This window comes from Hemitrygon akajei, chromosome 22, assembly GCF_048418815.1.
Source record: "Hemitrygon akajei chromosome 22, sHemAka1.3, whole genome shotgun sequence".
Lineage (NCBI taxonomy): Eukaryota > Metazoa > Chordata > Chondrichthyes > Myliobatiformes > Dasyatidae > Hemitrygon > Hemitrygon akajei.
In genome coordinates, this window is record NC_133145.1 from 15,191,438 (window position 1) to 15,216,039 (window position 24,602).

Genomic DNA, 24,602 nt, shown 5'->3' on the forward strand with positions numbered 1-24,602 from the left:
TAGTCATGAATTTGTGTTGTTTGAAGAGATGATTAATGAGGAAACAGCAGTAGATGTCTACATGGATTTTAGCGAGGCCTTTGACAATGTCTCATATGGTAGGCTATCCTGGAATGCTAGATCACATGCGATCCAGAGTGCGTTAGCCAATTGAATAGAAGATTGGCTTGGTAATAACAGTCAGAGGTTGGTAGTGATGGGTTGTTTTTTCAAATTGGAAGCCTGTGACCACTGGTGGTCATCCCTATTAACAATTTGGGTGAGATTGCAGTTGGTGTGCTTTAGTACATTTGTGAACAGTGAAGGAGGACAGTAAACTGGAAAAGTGGGCCAAAGATTTGCAGATGGAAGTTAACTCATTTGTTGTGTGAGTGGCAGGGTTCTGGAAAGTGTTATGGAACACAGGCATTGGGATGCATGTATGTATTTCCCTGAAAGTGGCCACAAAGGTGATAAGTCAGTGAAAAAGGCATTTGGTATGCTTGTCTTCATCAGCCAGACTGTTGAGGGCGTGTTATAAATGTACATGTCAGTGTTCTGTACTTGCAGTGTTGTGTGCAGTTCAGGTCACCAAGCTGTAGGGTGGATCTTGTTAAGCTTGAAATGGTGCTGAAAAGATTCACAAGGACTGTGAGCGGTCAGTGGAGTTGGAGCTGGATGAACTTCAGAAAATTCGGGAGGCAGTCACCCCTAAAAATCAGAAGTCAGGTAACTGGGTGACTGTCAGGAGAGGGAAAGGGAATAGACAGAAAGAGCAAGCACCCCTGTGGCCTTTCCCATCAACAATAAGTATACTGTTTTGGATACTGTGAGTGGCGATGACCTACCAGGGGCAAGTTGTAGTGGTCGTGTCTCTGGCACCGAGACTGGACCCTCAGCTCAGAAAGGAAGGAGGGAAAAGAGGAGAGCAGTAGTGATACGGGATTCGATAGTTCGGGGGACAGGTGAGAGGTTCTGTGAGAGAGATCAAGAATCCCGGATGGTTTGTTGCCTCCTTGGTGCCAGAGTCCGCGATATCTCGGATTGAGTTCTCGGTATTCTCAGGAGAGAGGATGAGCAGCCAGATGTCGTGGTCCACGTGGGGACCAATGACATAGATAGGAGTAGGGATGAGGTCCTGAAGAAGGAATATAGGGAGTTAGGAAAGAAGTTAAAAAGCAGGACCTTAAGGGTGGTAATCTCGGGATTGCTGCCTGTGCCAAGAGACAGAGAGGGTAGGAACAGGAAGTTATGGCAGATGAATGCGTGGCTGAAGAGTTGGTGCAGGGCGCAGGGGTTCAGATTTCTGGATCATTGGGATCTCTTCTGGGGAAGGTCTGACCTGTACAAAAAGGACAGGCTGCACCTGAACTGGAAAGGGACCAAAATCCTGGCGGGAGGGTTTAAACTAGTTTGGCAGGGGGGTGGGAATCAGAATGTGAGTGCAGAGATTAGGGTAGAAGGACAAGGCCATGATGCGGTGTTCTGAGTTGTTGAGGAAGGACAGGCAGCGGACAAAACATAAATGTAACCAGTTAGAATGGTTGAAATGTGTCTATTTCAACGCTAGGAGTATTAGGAATAAAGGGGATGTAATTAGAGCATGGATCAGTACATGAAACTACGATGTTGTGGCCATTACTCAAACTTGGCTGGAGGAAGGGCAGGATTGGCTGATGCATGCACCGGGAGGTGTTTTAAAAAGAATAGGATGAGAGGTAGAAAGGAGGGGGCGAGTAGCATTACTGGTCAGGGATAGTGTCACAGCTGTAGAAAGGGAGGACGCTGCAGAGGGAGTGTCCACTGAGTCGGTGTGGGTGGAAGTCGGAAATAGGAAGGGATCAATCACTGCTGGGAGTAGTCTATCAGCCCCCAAATAGCTCTCGGGACACTGAGGAGCACGTAAGCAGGAATTAGAATGGTGCAGGAAATACAGGGTTGTAGTTATGGGTGATTTCAACTTCCCTCATATTGACTGGCACCTACTGAGTGCAAGGGGGATAGATGGGGCTGAATTTGTCAGGTGTGTTCAAGAAGGATTCCTGACGCAGTATATGAACCGGCCGACAAGAGGAGAGGTCGCAGCAAGAGGCGGAGAGGGAAGACGTAAAAGAAGCTCGGAGAGACGCTGTTTTTTTTAACTGATCGGGGCAAAGAGGCTAGACTGTGCAGGCACGTAACGTAGCACGCCAAAAGTTTAAAAGAAAGACCACCATATACAGCGGCCATTGTCGTAGCGGACTGAGGCAGAGTGGGTTGGCCTTGGCGAGAACAGGCAGAGGCGAGGTTTGAACGGGGCATGTCTGCACAAGCACGTGAAAGTCGGCCCGTGCGGCAGCGGGAGAATTTAAATAGCAAGCAGAGGCTGAGTACGAGCTTCACTCCAGGTGAGGTAAGGCTCGGATCAAGTTCTCAGTATTCTCAAGAGGGAGGGTGAGCAGCTGGATGTCGTGGTCCATGTAGGGACCAATGACGTGGGTAGGAGAGTGTCCTGAAAGGTGAGTTTAGGGAGCTAGGTGCCAAGTTAAAGGACAGGAGCTCCAGGATAGTAATCTCAGGATTGCTACCAGTGCCACGTGCAGGTGGGTTTAAAAATAATAAGATAGTGCAGATCAACACGTGGCTGAAGACATGGTGCAAGAAAGAAGGGCTTCAGATTTATAGATTATTGGGCAGTTTTCCAGGGAAGGTGGGACCTGTTCCAGCAGGGTGGTTTACATCTGAACTGGAGGGGGACAAATATTCTTGCAGGTAGGTTTGCTAGAGAGGCTCCAGTGGATTTAAACTAATTACAAGGGGGGGAGGGGAACCAGAGTGTGGGAACAGATGTATGGGAGAAGGAAGAAAAAGAAGACAGTAAAGTTCTTTTTACTGTTAGAGATAAACAGAGAGGAAGAGGTGGAGAATTTCTTAAATGCATTTATTTTAATGCTAGGAGTATTGTAAGAAAGGTGGATGAGCTTAGAGCTTGGATTGATACCTGGAAATATGATGATGTAGCTATTAGTGAAACATGGTTGCAGGAGGGGTGTGATTGGCAACTAAATATTCATGGATTTCGTTGCTTCAGGTGTGATAGAATCGGAGGGACAAGAGGAGGAGGTGTTGGATTGCTAGTCAAAGAAAATATTACAGCAGTGCTCTGGCAGGATAGAGGGCTTGTCTAGGGAGGCTATTTAGGTGGAATTGAGGAATGGGAAAGGTGTAGTAACACTTATAGGGGTGTATTATAGACCACCTAATGGGGAGCAAGAATTGGAGGAGCAAATTTGCAAGGAGCTAGCAGATATTTGTAGTAAGCACAGGGTTGTGATTGTGGGAGATTTTAATTTTCCACACATAGACTGGGAAGCCCATACTGTAAAAGGGATGGATGGTTTGGAGTTTGTAAAATGTGTGGAGGATAGTTTTTTGCAGCAATACATAAAGGTACCGATTAGAGAAGGGGCAGTGTTGGATCTTCTATTAGGGAATGAAATAGTCAGGTAACGGAGGTATGTGTTGGGGAGCACTTTGGGTCCAGTGATCACAATAGTTTTAATATAATTATGGAGAAGGATAGGACTGGACCCAGGGTTGAGATTTTTGATTGGAGAAAGGCTAACTTTGAGGAGTTATGAAAGGATTTAGAAGGAGTGGATTGGGACAATTTGTTTTATTGGAGGATGTAATAGATAGATAGATACTTTATTCATCCCCATGGGGAAATTCAACTTTTTTCCAATGTCCCATACACTTGTTGTAGCAAAACTAATTACATACAATACTTAACAGTAAAAAATATGATATGCATCTAAATCACTATCTCAAAAAGCATTAATAATAGCTTTTAAAAAGTTCTTAAGTCCTGGCGGTAGAATTGTAAAGCCTAATGGCATTGGGGAGTATTGACCTCTTCATCCTGTCTGAGGAGCATTGCATCGATAGTAACCTGTCGCTGAAACTGCTTCTCTGTCTCTGGATGGTGCTATGTAGAGGATGTTCAGAGTTATCCATAATTGACCGTAGCCTACTCAGCGCCCTTCGCTCAGCTACAGATGTTAAACTCTCCAGTACTTTGCTCACGAGAAATAATAGAGAAATGGAGGTCATTTAAAGGTGAAATTTTAAGGGTACAGAATCTTTATGTTCCTGTTAGGTTGAAAGGAAAGCTTAAAAGTTTGAGAGAGCCATGGTTTTCAAGGGATATTGGAAACTTGGTTAGGAAAAAGAGAGATATCTACAATAAGTATAGGCAGCATGGAGTAAATGAGGTGCTCGAGGAATATAAAGAATGTAAGAAGAATCTTAAGAAAGAAATCAGAAAAGCTAAAAGAAGATATGAGGTTGCTTTGGCAAGTAAGGTGAAAATAAATCTGAAGGGTTTCTACAGTTATATTAATAGCAAAAGGATAGTGAGGGATAAAATTGGTCCCTTAGAGATTCAGAGTGGAGCCAAAAGAGATGGAGGAGATTTTGAACAATTTCTTTTCTTCAGTATTCACTAAGGAAAAGGATATTGAATTGTGTAAGGTAAGGGAAACAAGTAGGGAAGTTATGGAAACTGTGACGATTAAAGAGGAGGAAGTACTGGCGCTTTTAAGGAATATATAAGTGGATAAATTTCCAGGTCCTGACAGGATATTCCCTAGGACCTTGAGGGAGATTAGTGTAGAAATAGCAGGGGCTCTGACAGAAATATTTCAAATGTCATTAGAAACGGGGATGGTGCCGGAGGATTGGCGTATTGCTCATGTGGTTCCATTGTTTAAAAAGGGTTCTAAGAGTAAAGCTAGCAATTATAGGCCTGTCAGTTTGACGTCAGTGGTGGGTAAATTAATGGAAAGTATTCTTAGAGATGGTATATATAATTATCTGGATAGATAGGGTCTGATTAGGAACAGTCAACATGGATTTGTGCATGGAAGGTCATGTTTGACAAATCTTATTGAACTTTTTGAAGAGCTTACGAGGAAAGTTGACGAGGGTTAAGCAGTGCATGTTGTCTATATGGACTTCAGTAAGGCCTTTGACAAGGTTCCGCACGGAAGGTTAGTTAGAAATGTTCAATCTTGAGTTATTAATATTGAAGTAGTAAAATGGATTCAACAGTGGCTGGATAGGAGATGCCAGAGAGTAATGGTGGATAACTGTATTAGGTTGGAGACTGATGACTAGTGGTGTGCCTCAGGGATCTGTACTGGGTCCAATATTGTTTGTCATATACATTAATGATCTGGATGATGGGGTGGTAAATTGGATAGTAAGTATGCAGATGATACTAAGGTAGGTGGCGTTGTGGATAATGAAGCAGGTTTTCAAAATTTGCAGAGGGATTTAGGCCAGTTAGAAGAGTGGGCTGAACGATGGCAGATGGAGTTTAATGCTGCTAAGTGTGAGGTGCTACATTTTGGTAGGAATAATCCAAATAGGACATACATGGTAAATGGTAGGGCATTGAAGAATGCAGTAGAACAGAATGATCTAAGTATAATGGTGCATAGTTCCCTGAAGGTGGAATATCATGTGGATAGGGTGATGAAGAAAGCTTTTGGTATGTTGGCCTTTATAAATCAGAGCATTGAGTATAGGAGTTGGATGTAATGTTAAAATTGTACAAGGCATTGGTAAGCCCAAATTTGGAGTATTGTTTACAGTTCTGGTCACCGAATTATAGGAAAGATGTCAACAAAATAGAGAGAGGACAGAGAATATTTACTAGAATGTTACCTGGGTTTCAGCACCTGAGTTACAGGGAAAGATCGAACAAGTTAGGTCTTGATTCTTTGGAGCGTAGAAGGTTGGGGGGGACTTGATACAGGTATTTAAAATTATGAGGGGTATAGATAGAGTTGACGTGGATAGGCTTTTTCCATTGAGAGTAGGGGAGATTCAAACAAGAGGACTTGAGTTGAGAGTTAGGGGGCAAAAGTTTAAGGGTAACATGAGGGGGAATTTCTTTACTCGGAGAGTGGTAGCTGTGTGGAACGAGCTTCCAGTAGAAGTGGTAGAGGCAGGTCGCTATTGTCATTTAAAGTAAAATTGGATAGGTATATGGACAGGAAAGGAATGGAGAGTAATGGGCTGAGTGCGGGTCAGTGGGACTAGGTGAGAGTAAGCGTTCAGCACGGACTGGAAGGGCCGAGATGGCCTGTTTCCGTGCTGTAATTGTTATACGGTTATATAGGTCATACTGGATCTTGTTCTGGGTAATGAACCTGGTCAGGCAGCAGATCTCTTGGTGGGGGAGAATTTTGGTGAGAGTGACCACAACTCCCTTAGCTACAGCATAGCTATGGAATAGGATAAAAACAGACAAAATTGGAATGTGCTGAACTGGGAAGGGCTAACTATGAAGGGATGAGGCAGGAACTAGTGAGAGTAAATTGGAAAAAGATGTTCAAGAGTGAAAGCACAGAAGTAATGTGGAGGAAGTTTAGGGACCACTTGTGCTGGGTTCAGGATACGTTTTTCCCACTGAGACAAGGAAAAACTGGTAGGAAAAGGGAACCATGGCTGACGAAACATGTGAGGCAACTCGTCAAGAGGAAGAAGGAAGTATATGTTAGATATAAGAAGCAGGAAGCAGGAGGGGCTCATGAGAAATATAGGATAGTCAGGAAGGAGCTTAAGAAAGGACTTAGGAGAGCTCGAAGGGGGCATGAGAAGGCCTTGGCATGTAGGATTAAGGAGAACCCCGAGGCGTTCTATGTGTATGTGAAGAACAGAAGGATGAGAAGAATGAAGGTGGGGTCGCTAAAGGATAAAGAAGGCAACATGTGCCTGGAGGAGGTTGGGGAGGTCCTAAATGAATACAAGTGAATTCAATATTCACAAGTGAAAAGGACCTTAATCAGGGTGAGTTCAAAATAGAACAGGCCTGTGTGCTGGACAATGTGGAGATTAAGGAAGAAGTGTTGGATCTTCTTAAAAACATCAAGATTGATAAGTCCCCAGGGCCAGACGTGATATACCCCAGGTTGCTGTGGGAAATGAGAGGAGAGATCGTTGGAGCAGTAGCTATGATCTTTGAATCCTCTTTGGCTGCAAGGGAGGTGCTGAAGGATTGGAGAATGGCAAATGTAGTTCCCTTGTTTAAAAAAGGTAATAGAATCCTGGGAACTATAGACTGGTGAGTCTTATGTTGGTGGTCTGCAAACTATTGGAAAGGATTCTTAAGGATAGGGTCTACAAGCATTTGGAGAAGTACAGTCTACTCAAGGATAGTTAAGATGGCTTTGTGAAGGGAAAGTCATGCCTCACGAGCCTAATTGAGTTTTTTGAAGAGGTAACAGAAGAAATTGATGAGGGTAGGGCAGTAGTTGTGGTCTACATGGATTTCGGCAAGGCATTTGGCAAGGTCACCCATGAGAGACTTATCCAGAAAGTCATGAGGCATTGGATCAGTGGAACCTTTGCTGTTTGGATAAAAAATTGACTTACAGGAAGAAAGCAGAGAGTATTAGTAATGGAAGGAAAGTATTCTGCCTGGAGGTCAGTGACGAGTGGAGTGCCGCAAGTATCTGTCCTAGGACTCCTGTTCTTTGTGATTTTTATAAATGACCTGGATGAAGAGGCGGAAGAATGGGTGAGTAAGCTTGCAGATGACATGAAGACTGGAGGAGTTGTGGATGGAGCTGTAGGTTGTCGAAGGTTACAAGAGGACATAGGATGCAGAGTTGGGCAGAAAAGTGACAGATGGTGTTCAATCTGGATAAGTATGAGGTGATACATTTTGGAAGGACAAACCAGAAGGCTGAGTACAGGGTTAAAGGTTGGTTACTTAAGAGTGTGGATGAACAGAGGGCCTTTGGGTTTGAAATCCATACATCCCTCAAGGTTGTTGCACAAGTTGATAGGATAGTTAAGAAGACCTGTAGGATGCTAGGCTTCATTAATAGGGGAATTGAGTTCAAGAGTAGAGAGGTCATGTTGCAACTCTACAAATCTCTGGTGAGACCACAATTAGAGTATTGTGTTCGGCTCTGGTCACCTCATTATAGGAAGGACGTGGAAGCTATGGAGAGGGTGCAGAGAAGATTTACCAGGATGTTGCCTGGATTGGAGAACAAGTCATATGAAGCAAGGTTAGCAGAGCTGGGACTTTTCTCTTTGGAGTGTAGAAGGATGAGAGGGGACTTGATAGAGGTCTACAAGATTATGAGAGGCATAGATAGGGTGGATAGCCAGTACCTGTTTCCCAGGGCACGAATAACAAACACCAGAGGGCATATGTACAAAGTTAAGGGAGGGAAGTTTAGGGGAGACATCGGGGGTAAGTTTTTCTTTACACAGAGGGTTGTGGGTGCCTGGAATGACTTGCCAGGGATGGTGGTGGAGGCTAAAACATTAGGGGTATTTAAGAGCCTCTTGGACAGGCACATGGATGAAAGAAAAATAGAGGGTTACGGGGTAGTGTGGGTTTAGTACTTTTTTGAAAGGAATATATGGGTCAGCACAACATCGAGGGCTGAGGGCCTGTACCGTATTCTAGTATCTAGTGACTGGAGGGCTTGCATTATAAGGAATGACTATATAGGTTGGAAGATAGGAAACTTAGGGTGACTTTTCTGAGATATGTACAGTAAATTCATGAGGTAAGGAAGTCTTAAAACTAAAGGGCATGGGTTTAGTCTAAAAGGGAAAAGATTTAAAGGGTACTTGGGCATGTTTTTCCACACACGGTAGTGGGTAGGTGGAATGAGCTACCAGAGGAAGCCTCTCATGTACATATACAATTCAGAGACAGGTACATTACAGAAGTTTAAAATGCATTTGGGTGCCTACAAAATAAGAAAAACTTGGAGAGATGTGGCCAAACCCTGGCAAATGGGGATGGCTTGGGTAGGTGACTGGTCAGCATAGTGAGTTGGGCTGAAGGACCTGTTTCCATCCGGTATAACTCCGTGACTCTATCACACTTGGCTTAATTATAAGCACTAAATGGTTGTAAGGTGTCACAGTGACAAGTCTATTACTTTAAAAGAAAGGAATTCTATTTAAGATACCTAATGTAGATTAGTATTAACTGATACCAAATCTGATCGTATTTTTGTGTTCCTTTCTGCAGACTCAGCAGCACTTTCTTATGTGTTTTCTGATCAAGTTCAGCCTCACTATTTTTGCCTACCTCGTTTGCTTTGGATTTATGCTGCAGGAGTTTTGTAATAAATCTATTCCTGTGAATAATACCAACTGTGTGTCAATAATGAACAGGTGAGTGAACACGTCTGTTAAAACTGTCTCTACTGCTGACTCTAGGAGCAGCTCCGTACTGAGATTTCTCCAGATGGGGAGGAGGTGTTGGGCAATTAGAACTAGAAGTGGGGTTGGGGGTAATGGGAGGGTTGAATGAAAGAAAACTAAGTGTTACAGGTGAGAGGAGAGCACCTGAGGTGAGAGTATCTAAAGTTAGAAAGTTTTCTGCTGTTCAAACAAAGGATGAGATGTTCTCACTTGGAGAAGACAGAGTTCTTCCAGTATTCTGCGTCTGTTCCACATTTGAGCAACTACAGTCTCTTTTGTCTCAGTGATTTCTTTTGATGCTTTCTAAATTATGCGAATACTGCAAGAATTAAAAGTTTCTAGGGAATAGAATAGATAAACTGCCCGCAGGGAGTAGAGGTTGCAAGAATGTTGTTGGTCTGACTCTGTTTTAAGACTAGCACCAATTTGTATTTAAACTTCATGGTAAATTTAATTAAGTTCTTGAGCTTATTGGATGTGATTTACATTATTTCATCAAATGACATGTTAACATACACCTCTTAGGTTTATGATTAGTTTGAAATGGGTGTCTCTGCATCATTGGGCTGCTTATCAGAATCAGCTTCTTATGATTTCTGGCAGCAATGCAGTGCAAAGATATGAAATTACTGTAAATTATAAAAACAGTAAAATAAAATGAATAACATGATTGGGTTCATGGACTGTTCAGAAATCTCATGACAAAGTGAAAGAAGCTGGTTCTGAGCCATTGAGTGTGGGCTTTCCGGCTCCCAAACTTCCTGCTCCCATGTCTCCTCCCTGATGGTAATAACAAAAAGAGTGATCTACATATTTATGTCTTAATGATTCAATAAGTGACTTTGAAACTATTTGGAGAAATTTTCTAACATGTAAATAATGATTCTGTACAGAAGTAATTTAATTACAAGTATGGATTGACATCCCGTAATATTTTTCAATTGGACTCTTCAATCTTTAACCTACATCGCTTCCCTTGTCAAAGTTGAGTTTATTGTCACATGCACAAAAATGTATGAACAAGTGCAGTGAAAAACTTAGAGCAGCATCACAGGCACATAGCATGAGATAAGCTACGTTCTCAAGAAAATCATCAATTAGACAAATTTACATAACTTTTGATAAGAAAGAACACAATTAGAACATAGTTTGCTGAAGTGCAAAGTGGTCATATTATTGTGATTGAGGTTATGTATTAGAGTTGTGCAAGTTGGTCAAATAGTTGAAGCGAAGCTGTTCTTGAACCTGGTGGTGTGGGACTTCGGACATCAGTACCTCCTGCCCAATGGTAACTGAGAAGATAGCATGGTGGGAATCTTTGATGATAGAGCCAACATCTCATGGAGCCACTGCTGATGGTGGGGAAGGATATGCCCGTGTTGTATTGGGTTGAATCTGCTAGTCTCTGCAGCTTGGGTTCCTCTGCATTGGAATTGCCATATCAGACGATGATGCAACCATTCAGGATACTTACAATGGTACATCTATGGAAGTTTGTTAGTATGTTTGGCGATATATCGAATCTCTTTTAAACTTGTGAAAAAGTAAATGCCTTTTTACTGATTACATTATCAGGACAGGTCATCTGGTATATTAACAATCAGGTGTTATTATACCAGATTAACAGTGTCTAAAGCTTCTGACAATCACTGCTGCCAGTATGGATTGGTGCATGTTCGTCATCCTTCCCCTCCTCGAAGTCAACAAGCATTTTACTAGCGCTGAGTGAATCGTTGCATATGGTATTGGAGCACATGCTTAGCTACAGTTATGCAGGAAAACTGTGATACATTGGAAAAGCTGCTAATATTCCAGGAATCAGATCTAGAGTATCTCTGGTACTGCATATAGGTGGCACTGTTCAGTCATGAAGAGTATGGCTATGTTTGTGAGGACTCTTCAGTTAGTTTTAAATACAAATTGTGGATTTAGTATTTAATTGCTTGGAGTCTGAAAGGTATTAATTTCAACATTTATGTGTAGAAAAATAGTATAAAGTGCAAGTCTACTCCTTGGAATCGGCATGGAAAATTTTAAGATAAAACTTTGTGTGTTTCTTTTTGTTAGCACCACCTTATACCCAGCAGATTATATAGTAAGAGTAGTTCCCTTGTTAGCCACAAATTAAATTTATTCCCAAACAACACAGATTGGATGCTAATCCCACAACCATCAGGAAAATGTGAATAATCTGAACTGCATTCTACAGACATTTCCAAATTCACATTGTGCTATTCAGAATTTGAAGGTTTCTATTCAATCTAAGGCAATAATGAAGTTTTCTGATCACTCTGATACTGATTTCTGATCACTCTGAGGTGGTGATGAAGCTTTCTGGTCACATTGAGGCGATAAAGCAGCAATTAACCATGGGTGCACAAATTTCCTTGATCTGCTATTTTACATTTTGCCTGTACAGTGTGGTAAAGGATTAAAGGCTGATTTATACTTAAATGAACGCTGTAGCCGCGTAACCTATGCTGTACCCTACGTCATAGCCTGATGCGCACCTCTCCAAAAATGTAACTGTGTCGCGGCGAGGCAAACCGCAACAACTGTGATTGGTCTGCTTGGTAACATCACATTTCATACTGTGCATACACTGATGCGAAATAAATGGTTGGAGATGACGAACAAATCGTCAAATCTACCTGTCGACATCTGAAAATGTTTGAAATGTATTTCCTCATCCTTGTCTCTCAGTGGCCAGACAAGCACAGAAAATTCACCCTCCTGCCTCAATCCGTTCAATGGTCATACATACCATCTCCTCCGACATCATCTTTCTTTTCTGCGTTGCAGTAATTTCAATAAAAGTAAGCCTTATTCAACATTTATTAGCTCCAACTCCAACATGATGCACTCAGTCACCATTGAAGTACACGAAGAAACTCTACACAGTGGCATTGAAACCCCACTGCCAACTAGCGTTTTGGCGGTGAATTGCAGAGCAACGCAGACAAACCAACATACAGGTATAAATGCTCACAACGGCGCAGGCCACTTACGAAGGCTACGGCATAGGCTACTACACAGAAGTATAAATCAGCCTTAAGTTTGAGAAGAGGAAAAGGTAACGATGGACTGATGGCATACTTTTATTCTAGTTCTGCGGAGGGAGCACCAATGTGGTTTGACAAGTATTCTAATGGATTGTTGCTGGCTCAGAAGGTGATGGCCTGTTTCATAGTTCTACATACAGGTAATTATTTTTGGTTCTAAAATTACTGTAGACAATGTGATTATCAGAGATGTCCTTGCTGCTCATCTAATATTGCCTTGTTTCTCTACTGGGGAGCTGAATATCTGGAAAGCACAGCTTTCTGGGTTATTAAAAGACAAGGTCAAGCAATGACCTTGCCTTCCATTTATGATGAAGGGTTTCAGCCTAAACATCAACTGTTTATTCCCCTCCACTGATGTTGCTTGACTTAATTGATTTCCTTTGAGTTAAATTTCAAGGTGAGTTGCCAGTCCATTGAAGATCTTGTTATTTGAAAACTTTCTCAAATCATTGCTCAGAAATAAATATAGGCAGGACAAAATTCCTAGTTGACTAGATCCAGAACGTCCAGCTATCTCATTGTTTGCTATGCATTACCCTGTGCTTTAGTTATATAATGTGCTAAAATATTTTGGATGATGTGGCTGGTAATGCAGCTGCCATACAGCTCCAGTGACCCGGGTTCAATCCCAGCCTCTGGTGCTGCCTGTGTAATGTTTGTACATTATCCTTTTGACCGTGTGTTTTCTCTAGAGTGCTTGGTTTACTCCCATATGCTGAAGACATGCTGATTGGTACACCACACAGGAGTAGGCCAGCCTGACTTACCATTCAGTATAATCATAGGCCATACTGGCCTCAACTGTGCCAGCTTCCAAAGCCCTGAATTTTTCAATTTTTCAAATTTGATGAACTGCCCCTAATGTGTATATTAATGTAAATGGGTTCTTGATGGTCAGTATTGACTCAGTGATTAGAAGGGTCTGTTTCCGTACACTCTGACTCAGTGTGCATTTCTTTTCAGTGCTATGTTGACATGTAGGCTTAGGTCATGTGTTAACAATATTTCATACATACTGATGCCAAACTAAATAATATAACTGATATGTCAGCTGGAAGTCTAGTAATTCATTTGAACACAGAAAACTGCAACAAGATTTGGAGAAATTCAGCAGGTCAGGCAGCATCTAAGAAGGGAATTGGACAGTCAACATGTCTGGTCAAGCCCTTTCATCTGATTCAGTCCAGATATTTCTTGACTCAAGAGTCCACTGTCCAATTCCCTTCACAGATGCTGTCTGACCCAATTTTTCCAGCACTTTGTTTGTTGTTCCAAGTTCTAGCATTTGCAGGGACTTGTACCTGAAAGAATCAGCAGCTAGTCAAAGGCCAATTGCTCCTTTTAGCCTGCTGCATGCCTTGCAGTAGCTGGTGTTTCACACTGGGCATCTCCACTCAGCAAAAGAAACACAAAAATGAAGAACATGGGAGGAGGGGGAAGAATTTTTTTAAGGAATTACTGTTGTGATATTTATCAATCGTGTTACGCAGGGTTTAAGAAGATGCCTTTGGGAGTTCTGACTGAAGGTGAGAAGGTGAAAAAGAAATGTGTGATTTTCTGGTTTCACATAAAAGAATAAACATGTCATGATAGTTTATGAAGATTCTTTACCATAATGCTTTATTGAATCCAGTCTCAAAATTATCGTGTGTATCCTCAATGACTAGAGAGATATGAGGCTCAAGCGTACTAGTTAAATTGTTCCTGTTCCACAGCACAAGGGCCATGAAGGTTAATGGTGAGCTGATATTTAGATTTATTAAATCTCGCACTGTTCAATAGGCTTGCCATGATATGGTTTACTTGGATCTGATTTTCTATGGAGTATGGGATAAAAAAAAATTGTGAAATAGCTTGCTGGTAAATTTCAGTACAGTTTATTGCCAAATGCTTTTAGTTAAAGCACTTATGTGTGTCTTACAAGTGGAATTTGCCAGTGGAAACCTTTTGTAATTATAAACAGTTAAGATATTGTTATGTAATTGTGCTAATATCACTGCTGGGCCCATGATAATACACAATAGGATATGATGTGAGAAAGCTACGCATTTTTTGCTGGGATTGAAAAAGTTTTGAACAAAACTGGTTATCCTTAACAAAACTTCCAGATCTTACATTCAAAATTATAGTGTATAGCCTCAATGACTAGAGAGATATGAGGCTCAAGCATACTAGTTAAATTCCTGCTGCATGTTTTTTTCAAACCCAACTATGCCTTGTAAAAGTTTCTTGTAAAACTGCAGAGTTATAGAGGTACAGTGGAGAAATGGTGAGACCTTCCCTGTCCTCATTCCTAGGGACCCAGCTCCAATATCGCAGCAAGAGGCGGAGAGGGAAGAGGTAAAAGAAGCTCGGAGAGAAGCTTTTTTTTAACTAATCGCGGTAAAGAGGGTAGACTGCGCAGGCGCGTGACGTAGCACGCCAAAGGTTTAAAAAGAAAGACAGCCAAATACAGCGGCCATCGTTGTAGTGGCTATCGTCGGAGTGGACTGAGGCAGAGTGGGACAGCTTCGGCAATAACAGGCAGAGGCAAGGTTTGAACGGGGCTCAACTGCACAAGCGCGTGAAAGTCGGCCTCTGAGATCAACAGGGGAATTTAAATAGCAAGCAGAGGCTGTGTACGAGCTTCACTCCAGGTGAGGTAAGGCCGGGTAAGCTCCTTTAAATAATCTAATTAGCTTAGGAGTAGGTAATGGAGGCAGCTTAGGGCAGTTGAGTGCTACGTTTGCAGTATGTGGGAAGTCAGGGTGAGCACTGTTGACCCTGATGATTACACCTGCAAAAGGTGCATCCAGCTGCAGCTCCTGACAAACCGTGTCAGGGAACTGGAGCTGGATGAACTTCGGATCATTCGGGAGGCAGAGGCAGAAATAGACAGGAGTTTCAGGGAGAGTCACCCCTAGGAGTCAGGAGACAGGTAGTTGAGTGACTGTCAGGAAAGGGAAGGGGAATAGACAGGAAGAGCAGAGCACACCTTTGGCCGTTCCCATCAACAATAAGTATACTGTTTTGAATACTGTTGGTGGGGACGACCTACCAGGGACAGGTTGCAGTGGTTGCGTCTCTGGCACCGAGACTGGACCCTCAGCTCAGAAGGGAAGGAGGGAAAAGAGGAGAACAGTAGTGATAGGGGATTTGATAGTTAGGGGGACAGATAGGAGGTTCTGTGGAAGAGATCGAGAATCCTGGATGGTGTGTTGCCTCCCTGGTGCCAGGGTCTGCAATAACTCGGATCGAGTTCTCAGTATTCTCAAGGAAGAGGGTGAGCAGCCGGATGTAGTGGTCCATGTAAGGACCAATGACATGGGTAGGAAGAGTGAGGAGGTCCTGAAAGGTGAGTTTAGGGAGCTGGGTGCCAAGTTAAAGGACAGGACCTCCAGGATAGCAATCTTAGGAATGCTACCAGTGCCACATGCAGGTGGGTTTAGAAATAGTAAGATAGTGCAGATAAACTCATGGCTGAAGACATGGTGCAGGAGGGAGGGCTTCAGATTTATAGATAATTGGGCAGTTTTTCAGGGAAGGTGGGACCTGTTCCAGCGGGACGCTTTACATCTGAACTGGAGAGGGACAAATATTCTTGCAGGTAGGTTTGCTAGAGATACTCCAGTGGATTTAAACTAGATACAAGGGGGGAGGGGAACCAGAGTGTGGGAACAGATGTATGGGAGAAGGAAGAAAAAGAAGACAGTAAAGTTCTTTTTACTGTTAGAGATAAACAGAGAGGAAGAGGTGGAGAATTTCTTAAATGCATTTATTTTAATGCTAGGAGCATTGTAAGAAAGGTGGATGAGCTTAGAACATGGATTGATACCTGGAAATATGATGTTGTAGCTATTACATGGTTGCAGGAGGGATGTGATTGGCAACTAAATATTCCTGGATTTTGTTGCTTCAGGTGTGATAGAATCGGAGAGACAAAAGGGGGAGGTGTTGCGTTGCTTGTCAGAGAAAATATTACAGCGGTGCTCTGGCAGGATAGATTAGAGGGCTTGTCTAGGGAGACTATTTGGGTGGAATTAAGGAACGGGAAAGGTGTAGTAACACTTATAGGGTGTACTATAGACCACCTAATGGGGAGCGAGAATTGGAGGAGCAAATTTGCAAGGAAATAGCTGATAATTGTAGTAAGCACAGGGTTGTTATTGTGGGAGATTTTAATTTTCCACACATAGACTGGGAAGCCCGTACTGTAAAAGGGATGGATGGTTTGGAGTTTGTAAAATGTGTGGAGGATAGTTTTTTGCAGCAATACATAGAGGAAGCAACTAGAGAAGGGGCAGTGTTGGATCTTCTGTTAGGGAATGAAATAGGTCAGGTGACGGAGGTATGTGTTGAGGAGCACTTTGGGTCCAGTGATCACAATACCATTAGTTTCAGTATAATTATGGAGAAGGATAAGACTGGACCCAGGGTTGAGATTTCTGATTGGAGAAAGGCTAACTTTGAGGAGATGCGAAAGGATTTAGAAGGAGTGGATTGGGACAATTTGTTTTATGGGAAGGATGTAATAGAGAAATAGAGGTCATTTAAAGGTGAAATTTTGAGGGTACGGAATCTTTATGTTCCTGTTAGGTTGAAAGGAAAGGTTAAAAATTTGAGAGAGACATGGTTTTCAAGGGATATTGGAAACTTGGTTCGGAAAAAGAGAGATATCTACAATAAATATAGGCAGCATGGAGTAAATGAGGTGCTCGAGGAATATAAAGAATGTAAGAAGAATCTTAAGAAAGAAATTAGAAAAACTAAAAGATACAAGTTTGTTTTAGCAAGTAAGGTGAAAATAAATCCAAAGGGTTTCTACAGTTATATAAATAGCAAAAGGATAGTGAGTCATAAAATTGGTCCCTTAGAGAATCAGAGTTGACAGCTATGTGTGGAGCCGTAAGAGATGGGGGAGATTTTGAACAATTTCTTTTCTTCGGTATTCACTAAGGAGAAGGATATTGAATTGTGTAAGGTAAGGGAAACGAGTAAGGAAGTTATGGAAACTATGACGATTAAAGAGGAGGAAGTACTGGCACTTTTGAGGAATATAAAAGTGGATAAATTTCCGGGTCCTGACAGGATATTGCCTAGGACCTTGAGGGAAGTTAGTGTAGAAATAGCAGGGGCTCTGACAGAAATATTTCAAATGTCATTAGAAAAGGAGATGGTGCCGGAGGATTGGCATATTGCTCATGTGGTTCCATTGTTTAAAAAGGGTTCTAAGAGTAAAGCTAGCAATTATAGGCCTGTCAGTTTGACGTCAGTGGTGGGTAAATTAATGGAAAGTATTCTTAGCGATGGTACCGTAGATTCCGGATTTTAAGCCGCTACTTTTTTCCCACATTTTGATCAGCTTTGAACTCTGCGGCCTTTAATACGGAGCGGCTAATACATTATTTTTTTCATGCCGCCAAAAACATTTTGCCTCGTAACAGTAGACCAATAAAATTGATGAGTAGTTCACAGAGGTCCAATGAAATTGTACGATAAATCAAGTGCACTTTCACAATTAAATTATTGTAAATCAGTCATTTGTACTCACCCTCATCAACATGGAAAACACTCGAAGAAAAGCATTGTGCTGCCTTTATGGCAGTTATTTAGTTTATAATATTTTCGCTTAGTAGTTCATTTTCTAGTTAAAGTTAGAACTGTTTTAACTATATTTGTTTTCTGTACTACATCGCGGGATGCTATGACGTCACACCCGGTTTCGCCGCGTCTTGTGGGATACCGGTTTGCGATAAACGGGACAGCGGGGGGGAGCGGCGGAGCGGCTTTGGATCTGAGAGAACGCTGCTTTTAAGTTAAAGGCGATCAATAACTTTTCCTGGTAGGCTGCAGTATATATATTTTTTACCAGTCGTTAGGAGATATTGGAATGTTGTTCAGTAAAAAAGTATACGCAATGTATATTTAAAAGTAGCCGCGTTACAGGCACGGTTCGAAAAAAAGCATTTGCAATATGTATTTGTTTATGTTACCATATGGATTTAATTAAAAGTTAAAAAATCCTCACGTGTAATATCTTTCTGTGTAAATATCTCATATTACAACGTGGGACACCTGCGGCCGAAAATCCGGTGCGGCCTGTACAAGTAAAAAATTGATTTTATTTCTAAAATTAGAGCCAGCAGCTTTTAATCAGGTGCGCTCTGTAGTCCGGAATCTACGGTATATATAATTATCTGGATAGACAGGGTCTGATTAGGAACAATCAACATGGATTTGTGCGTGGAAGGTCATGTTTGACAAATCTTATTGAATTTTTTGAAGAGCTTACGAGGAAAGTTGATGAGGGTAAAGCAGTGCATGTTGTCTATATGGACTTCAGTAAGGCCTTTGACAAGGTTCCACACGGAAGGTTAGTTAGGAAGGTTCAATCATTAGATATTAATATTGAAGTAGCAAAATGGATTCAACAGTGGCTGGATGGGTGATGCCAGAGAGTAGTGGTGGATAACTGTTTGTCAGGTTGGAGGCTGGTGACTAGTAGTTTGCCTCAGGGATCTGTACTGGGTCCAGTGTTGTTTGTCATATACATTAATGATCTGGATGATGGGGTGGTAAATTGGATTAGTAAGTATGCAGATGATACTAAGGTAGGTGGCATTGTGGATAATGAAGCAGGTTTTCAAAGTTTGCAGAGAGGTTTAGGCCAGTTAGAAGAGTGGGCTGAAAGATGGCAGATGGCGTTTAATGCTGATAAGTGTGAGGTGCTACATTTTGGTAGGAATAATCCAAATAGGACATACATAGTAAATGGTACGGCATTTAAGAATGCAGTAGAACAGAGTGATCTAAGAATAATGGTGCATAGCTCTCTGAAGGTGGAATCTCATGTGGATAGGGTGCTGAAGAAAGCTTTTGATCTGTTGGCCTTTATAAATCAAAGCATTTAGTATAGGAGTTTGGATGTAATGTTAAAATTGTACAAGGCATTAGTAAGGCCGAATTTGGAGTATTGTTTACAGTTCTGGTCACCGAATTATAGGAAAGATGTCAACAAAATAGAGAGAGTACAGAGAATATTTACTAGAATGTTACCTGGGTTTCAGCACCTAAGTTACAGGGAAAGATCGAACAAGTTAGGTCTTTATTCTTTGGAGCGTAGAAGGTTGAGGGGGGACGATAGAGGTATTTAAAATAATGCGGGGTATAGATAGAGTTGACGTGGATAGGCTTTTTCCATTGAGAATAGGGGAGATTCAAACAAGAGGACATGAGTTGAGAGTTAGGGGGCAAAAGTTTAAGGGTAACACGAGAGGGAATTTCTTTACTCAGAGAGTGGTAGCTGTGTGGAACGAGCTTCCAGTAGAAGTTGTAGAGGCAGGTTCGGTATTGTCATTTAAAGTAAAATTGGTTAGGTATATGGACAGGAAAGGAATGGAGGGTTATGGGCTGAGTGTGGGTCAGTGGGACTAGGTGAGATTAAGCATTCGGCACGGACTAGAAGGGCCGAGATGGCCTGTTTCCGTGCTGTAATTGTTATGGTTATAAAGCTTTTTGGCTACAATCTAAAGTAGTAGTTATGGTTTCATGGTGTGTGACAAAGTTGCAATAGAAGAAATAGTGTTATTTGTTTAGTTTATCAAATATTTACTTCGGGTGGGTTAAGATTAATTTGTGTAATTCTAATTCTCCTAGATGAGTTCCATCTTTAGGCTTTATTGCTGCTGTTGCTGACTTTAATATAACTGCATCCAGAACATGATGTAATAATGTTTAAAACTGTTTGTTAGTTAGGTCACAGATTGATACATTATGGCTAGCTTGTGTGTTCATCATAATTGTATTATCAAAAACTGATCCAAAATCAAAACAAAACAATTACCGCCAGCCTGCAACCCCATGGAGTTGTTATACTCATGTGACATGCCCACAGCTCCCATGATTGTTCCAAAGAGTCAAATTCACTATTCCGATCCTTTATTAGCAAACATACAGTTAAACATTATTGAGCGTTATCTTGGTGGTCAGCAAAGCTAAGACCTCTGGGGTCCCAAGCTGCAAGCTGTCTCAAACACAAGCATGAAATCGTAACTTACCTCCTTTGTTTTTATCATACACCCACTGATGTGACTAGTTACCATCATACACATAATAAATGCACAGCACATAATACATGACTCCTGCAATAATATATTAACTACTTTAGCACAAATTCCTGCTAGTACAGCCACCATCCATTTTGTTCTTGAATCTATCTAACTCGATACCAATTTCACGTTACCCAAGAAGGGGGTAGAGAGGAAACAAATTCCTTTGTATAATTCCTTTTTATTTAAACATGGGCCATGGTGGACTTTGTGGTATTATAGACAAAGTGGATCATTTGTGTATTAGTGGTCTTAAGCCCTCGTCTCCTTTTGCTGGTACTAGTGGAAGTCATTGACCCAGTATGTGCAATCCTGTCATTTAGTAGGCTTTTGAATCAAATATCTGTCAGAGATCCATTGAGCTATGGAGCAGGAAAATAAGTGCTTCAACGCATCCATTCTACTGATTGCCATACTCTGTTTACACCTGTCTAAAGCTAAATACAATTTATTCCCCACCTTCACATTAGCTGCTGCCAGATTCTACACTCATGTACAACCTAGGGGTAATTTGCAGTGGCTGAGCATCCTGCCAACCCCCAGTGTCTTTGTGAGGTGTAAGGGAACCTATATTGTCACTGTAGCCAGCACCGGAATTCAGTCTTGAGTCTGAGGCAGTGAAGCTGTGAAACAACATTTTCACCAGTTGTACCACTGCCATCACAGTAGGCAATTATATCAGTTAAATTCTTGTGTCGATTCATTATTAGCAATTCAGCAATTTCAAACAGAATAACCAATATATATCTGCAACACAAGGGATTAAGACCATAAGACATAGGAGCTGAATTAGGCCATTCAGCTCATTGAGTCTGCTCTGCCATTCCATCATGGCAATCCAGGATCCCACTCAATTCCAACTGCCTTCTCACCGTATCCTTTGATGCCCTGACTAATGAGGAAACTATCAACTTCCGCTTTAAGTATACCCACGGACGTGGCCTCCACCACAGTCTGTGGCAGAGCATTCTACAGGTTCACTACTCTCTGGCTCAAAAAAATTCCTCCTTATCTCTGTTCTAAAATTTTGAAGCTGTACCCTCTAGTTCTGGGTATTCCCACCATAGGAAACAACCTCTCCATATCCACCCTATCTAGTCCTTTCAACATTCGGTAGGTTTTAGTAAGATCCCCCAGCGCTCTTCTAAATTCCAATGAGTACAGGCCCATAGCTGCCAAATGTTCTTCATATGTTAACCCCTTCATTCCCTGAATCAATCTTGTGAACCTCCTTTGGATTCTCTCCAATGACAACACATCCTTTCTGAGATATGGGGCCCTAAACTGTTGACAGTACTCCAAGTGCAACTTGATTAGTGTCTTATAAAGCCTCAGCATTATCACCTTGCTTTTATATTTTATTCCCCTTGAAATAAATATCAGCTTTGCGTTTGCCACCTTTACCACAGACTCAACCTGTAAATTAACCGTCTTGGAGTCTTGCAGAAGGACTCCGAAGTTCCTCTGCACCTCTGATGTTTGAACCTTCTCCCCATTTAGATAATAGCCCATACTATTGTTCCTTTTACCAAAATGCATTAGATTACATTTCTCAACACTGTATTCCATCTGCCACTTTTTGCCCATTCTTCCAATTTGTCTAAGGACTGGTGCAATTGCATTGCTTCCTCAGCACTACGTACCCCTTCACCTATCTTTGTATCATCTGCAAACTTTGCCACAAAGCTATCAATTCCATTATCTAAATCACTGACAATGTGAAAAGTAGCAGCCCCAATACTGACCCCTGAAGAACACCACTAGTCACTGGCACCCAACCAGAAAAGGCCCTCTTTATTCTGCCTCCTGCCTGTTGGCTATTCCTCTATCTATGCCAGCATCTTTCCTGAAATGCCATAGGATTTTATCTTGTTAAGCAGCCTCGTGTCACACCTTATCAAATGCCTTCTGAAAATCTAAGTAAATGACATCTATTTCCTCTTCTTTGTCCACTCTGCTTGTTACTTGCTTGAAGAATTCCAACTGATTTGTCACGCAAGATTTCCTTTTGCAGAAACCATGTTGACTTTGACTTATTTTATCATTGGTCTCCGAGAACCCCAAAACCTTATCCTTAATAATAGACTCCAGCCCTTTCCCAACTACTGAGGTTAGGCTAACTGGCCTATAATTTCCTTTCTGTTGCCTTCCTCCCTTCTTAAAGAATGGAGTGACATTTGCAATCTTCCAGTCCTTCGGCATTATGCCAGAATAAAGTGATTCTTGAAAGATCATGACCAATGAATTTGTTATTTTTTCAGAAACCTCTCTCAGGTTCTAGTCCATCTGGTCCAAGTGATTTATCCACCTCAAGACCTTTGAGTTTGCCAAGCACTTTTTTCTTTGTAATAGCAATGACACTCACTCCTGCTCCCTGACACTCACAGACCTCTGACACACTGCTAATATTTTCCACAGTGAAAACTGATGCAAGGTACCCATTAAGTCCATCTATCATTTCTTTGTTCACTAATTGCTACCTCACCAGCATCATTTTCCAGTGGTCCAATATCAAATCTCACCTCCCTTTTAATCTTTATATATCTGAAAAAACTTTTGGTATTCTGCTTTATATTATTGGCTAGTTTGCCTTCATATTTCATCTTTTCCCTTCTATCTTTTTAGTTGCCTCTTGTTGAACTTTAAAATCATCCAACTTCCCACTCACTTTTGCTACCTTATATGCCGTTTCCTTGACTTTTATGCAGTCCTTTACTTCCCTAGTCGGCCACGGTTGCCTACCCCTTTGAGAGCTACTTCTTCTGTGGGACTTATCTGTCCTGTGCATTGTGAACTATTCCCAGAAACTTCAGCCATTTCTGCTCTGCTGTCATCCCCACCAGTGTCCTCCTCCAGTCCACCTATGAAAGCTCCTTTCTCATGCCTCTGTAATTTCTTTTATTCCATTGCAATGCTGATGCTTATAGAACCATAGAACACTACAGCACAGTACAAGCCCTTCAGCCCTCCATGTCGTGCCGACCCATATAATCCTTAAAAAAAAAGTACTAAACCCACACTACCCCATAACCCTCCATTTTTCTTTCATCCATGTGCCTGTCCAAGAGGCTCTTAAATACCCCTAATGTTTTAGCCTCCACCACCATCCCTGGCAAGTCATTCCAGGCACCCACAACCCTCTGTATTAAAAAAAAACATACCCCTGATGTCTCCCCTAAACTTCCCTCCCTTAATTTTGTACATATGCCTTCTGGTGTTTGCTATTGGTGCCCTGGGAAACAGGTACTGACTATTCACCCTATCTATGCCTCTCATAATCTTGTAGACCTCTATAAAGTCCCCTCTCATTCTTCTACACTCCGAAGAGAAAAGTCCCAGCTCTGCTAACCTTGCTTCATATGAGTTGTCCTCCAATCCAGGCAACATCCTGGTAAATCTCCTCGGCACCCTCTCCATAGCTTCCACATCCTTCCTATAATGAGCTGACCAGAACTGAACACAATACTCTAATTGTGGTCTCACCAGAGATTTGTAGAGTTGCAACATGACCTCTCTACTCTTGAACTCAATCCCCCGTTAATGAAGCCTAGCATCCCATAGGCCTTCTTAAATACCCTATCGACCTGTGCAGCGAAGTGAGGGATGTATGGATTTGAACCCCAAGGTCCCTTTGTTCAACCACACTCTTAAGTAACTGCCCATTAATCCTGTACTCAGTTTTCTGGTTTGTCCTTCCAAAATGTATCACTTCACACTTGTCCAGATTGAACTCCATCTGCCATTTTTCTGCCCAACTCTGCAGCCTGTCTGTGTCCTCTTGTAACCTTCAACCACCTACAGCTCCATCCACAACTCCTCCAATCTTCGTGTCATCCGCAAACTTACTCACCCATCCTTCCGCCTCTACATCCAGGTCATTTATAAAAATCACAAATAGCAGAGGTCCCAGGACAGAACCCTGAGACACTCCACTAGTCACCGACCTCCAGGCAGAATACTTTCCTTCCACAACTACCCTCTGCTTTCTTCCTTTAAGCCAATTTTTTATCCAAACAGCCAAGGTTCCACTTATCTCATGCCTCATGACTTTCTGGATGAGTCTCTCATGAGGGACCTTGTCAAATGCTTTGCTAAAGTCCATGTAGACCACATCCACTGCCCTACCCTCATTAATTTCTTTTGTTACCTCTTCAAAAAACTCAATCTGGCTCATGAGGCACGATCTTCCCTTCACAAAGCCATGTTGACTATCCATGAGTAGACTGTACTTTTCCAAATGCTTGTA

General features: G+C 41.9%; 1 protein-coding gene across 1 annotated transcript in view; it reads left to right on the forward strand.

Annotated features, from left to right (window-relative positions):
* The window catches only part of LOC140714922 (transmembrane protein 94-like), a 190,401-nt gene that overhangs the window by 141,034 nt on the left and 24,765 nt on the right, over positions 1-24,602 (forward strand). The window contains exons 25-26 of the mRNA XM_073026590.1: positions 9,029-9,174; positions 12,312-12,406. Coding sequence (XP_072882691.1) covers positions 9,029-9,174; positions 12,312-12,406 — 241 coding nt within the window. The remainder of the gene's footprint in view (positions 1-9,028; positions 9,175-12,311; positions 12,407-24,602) is intronic.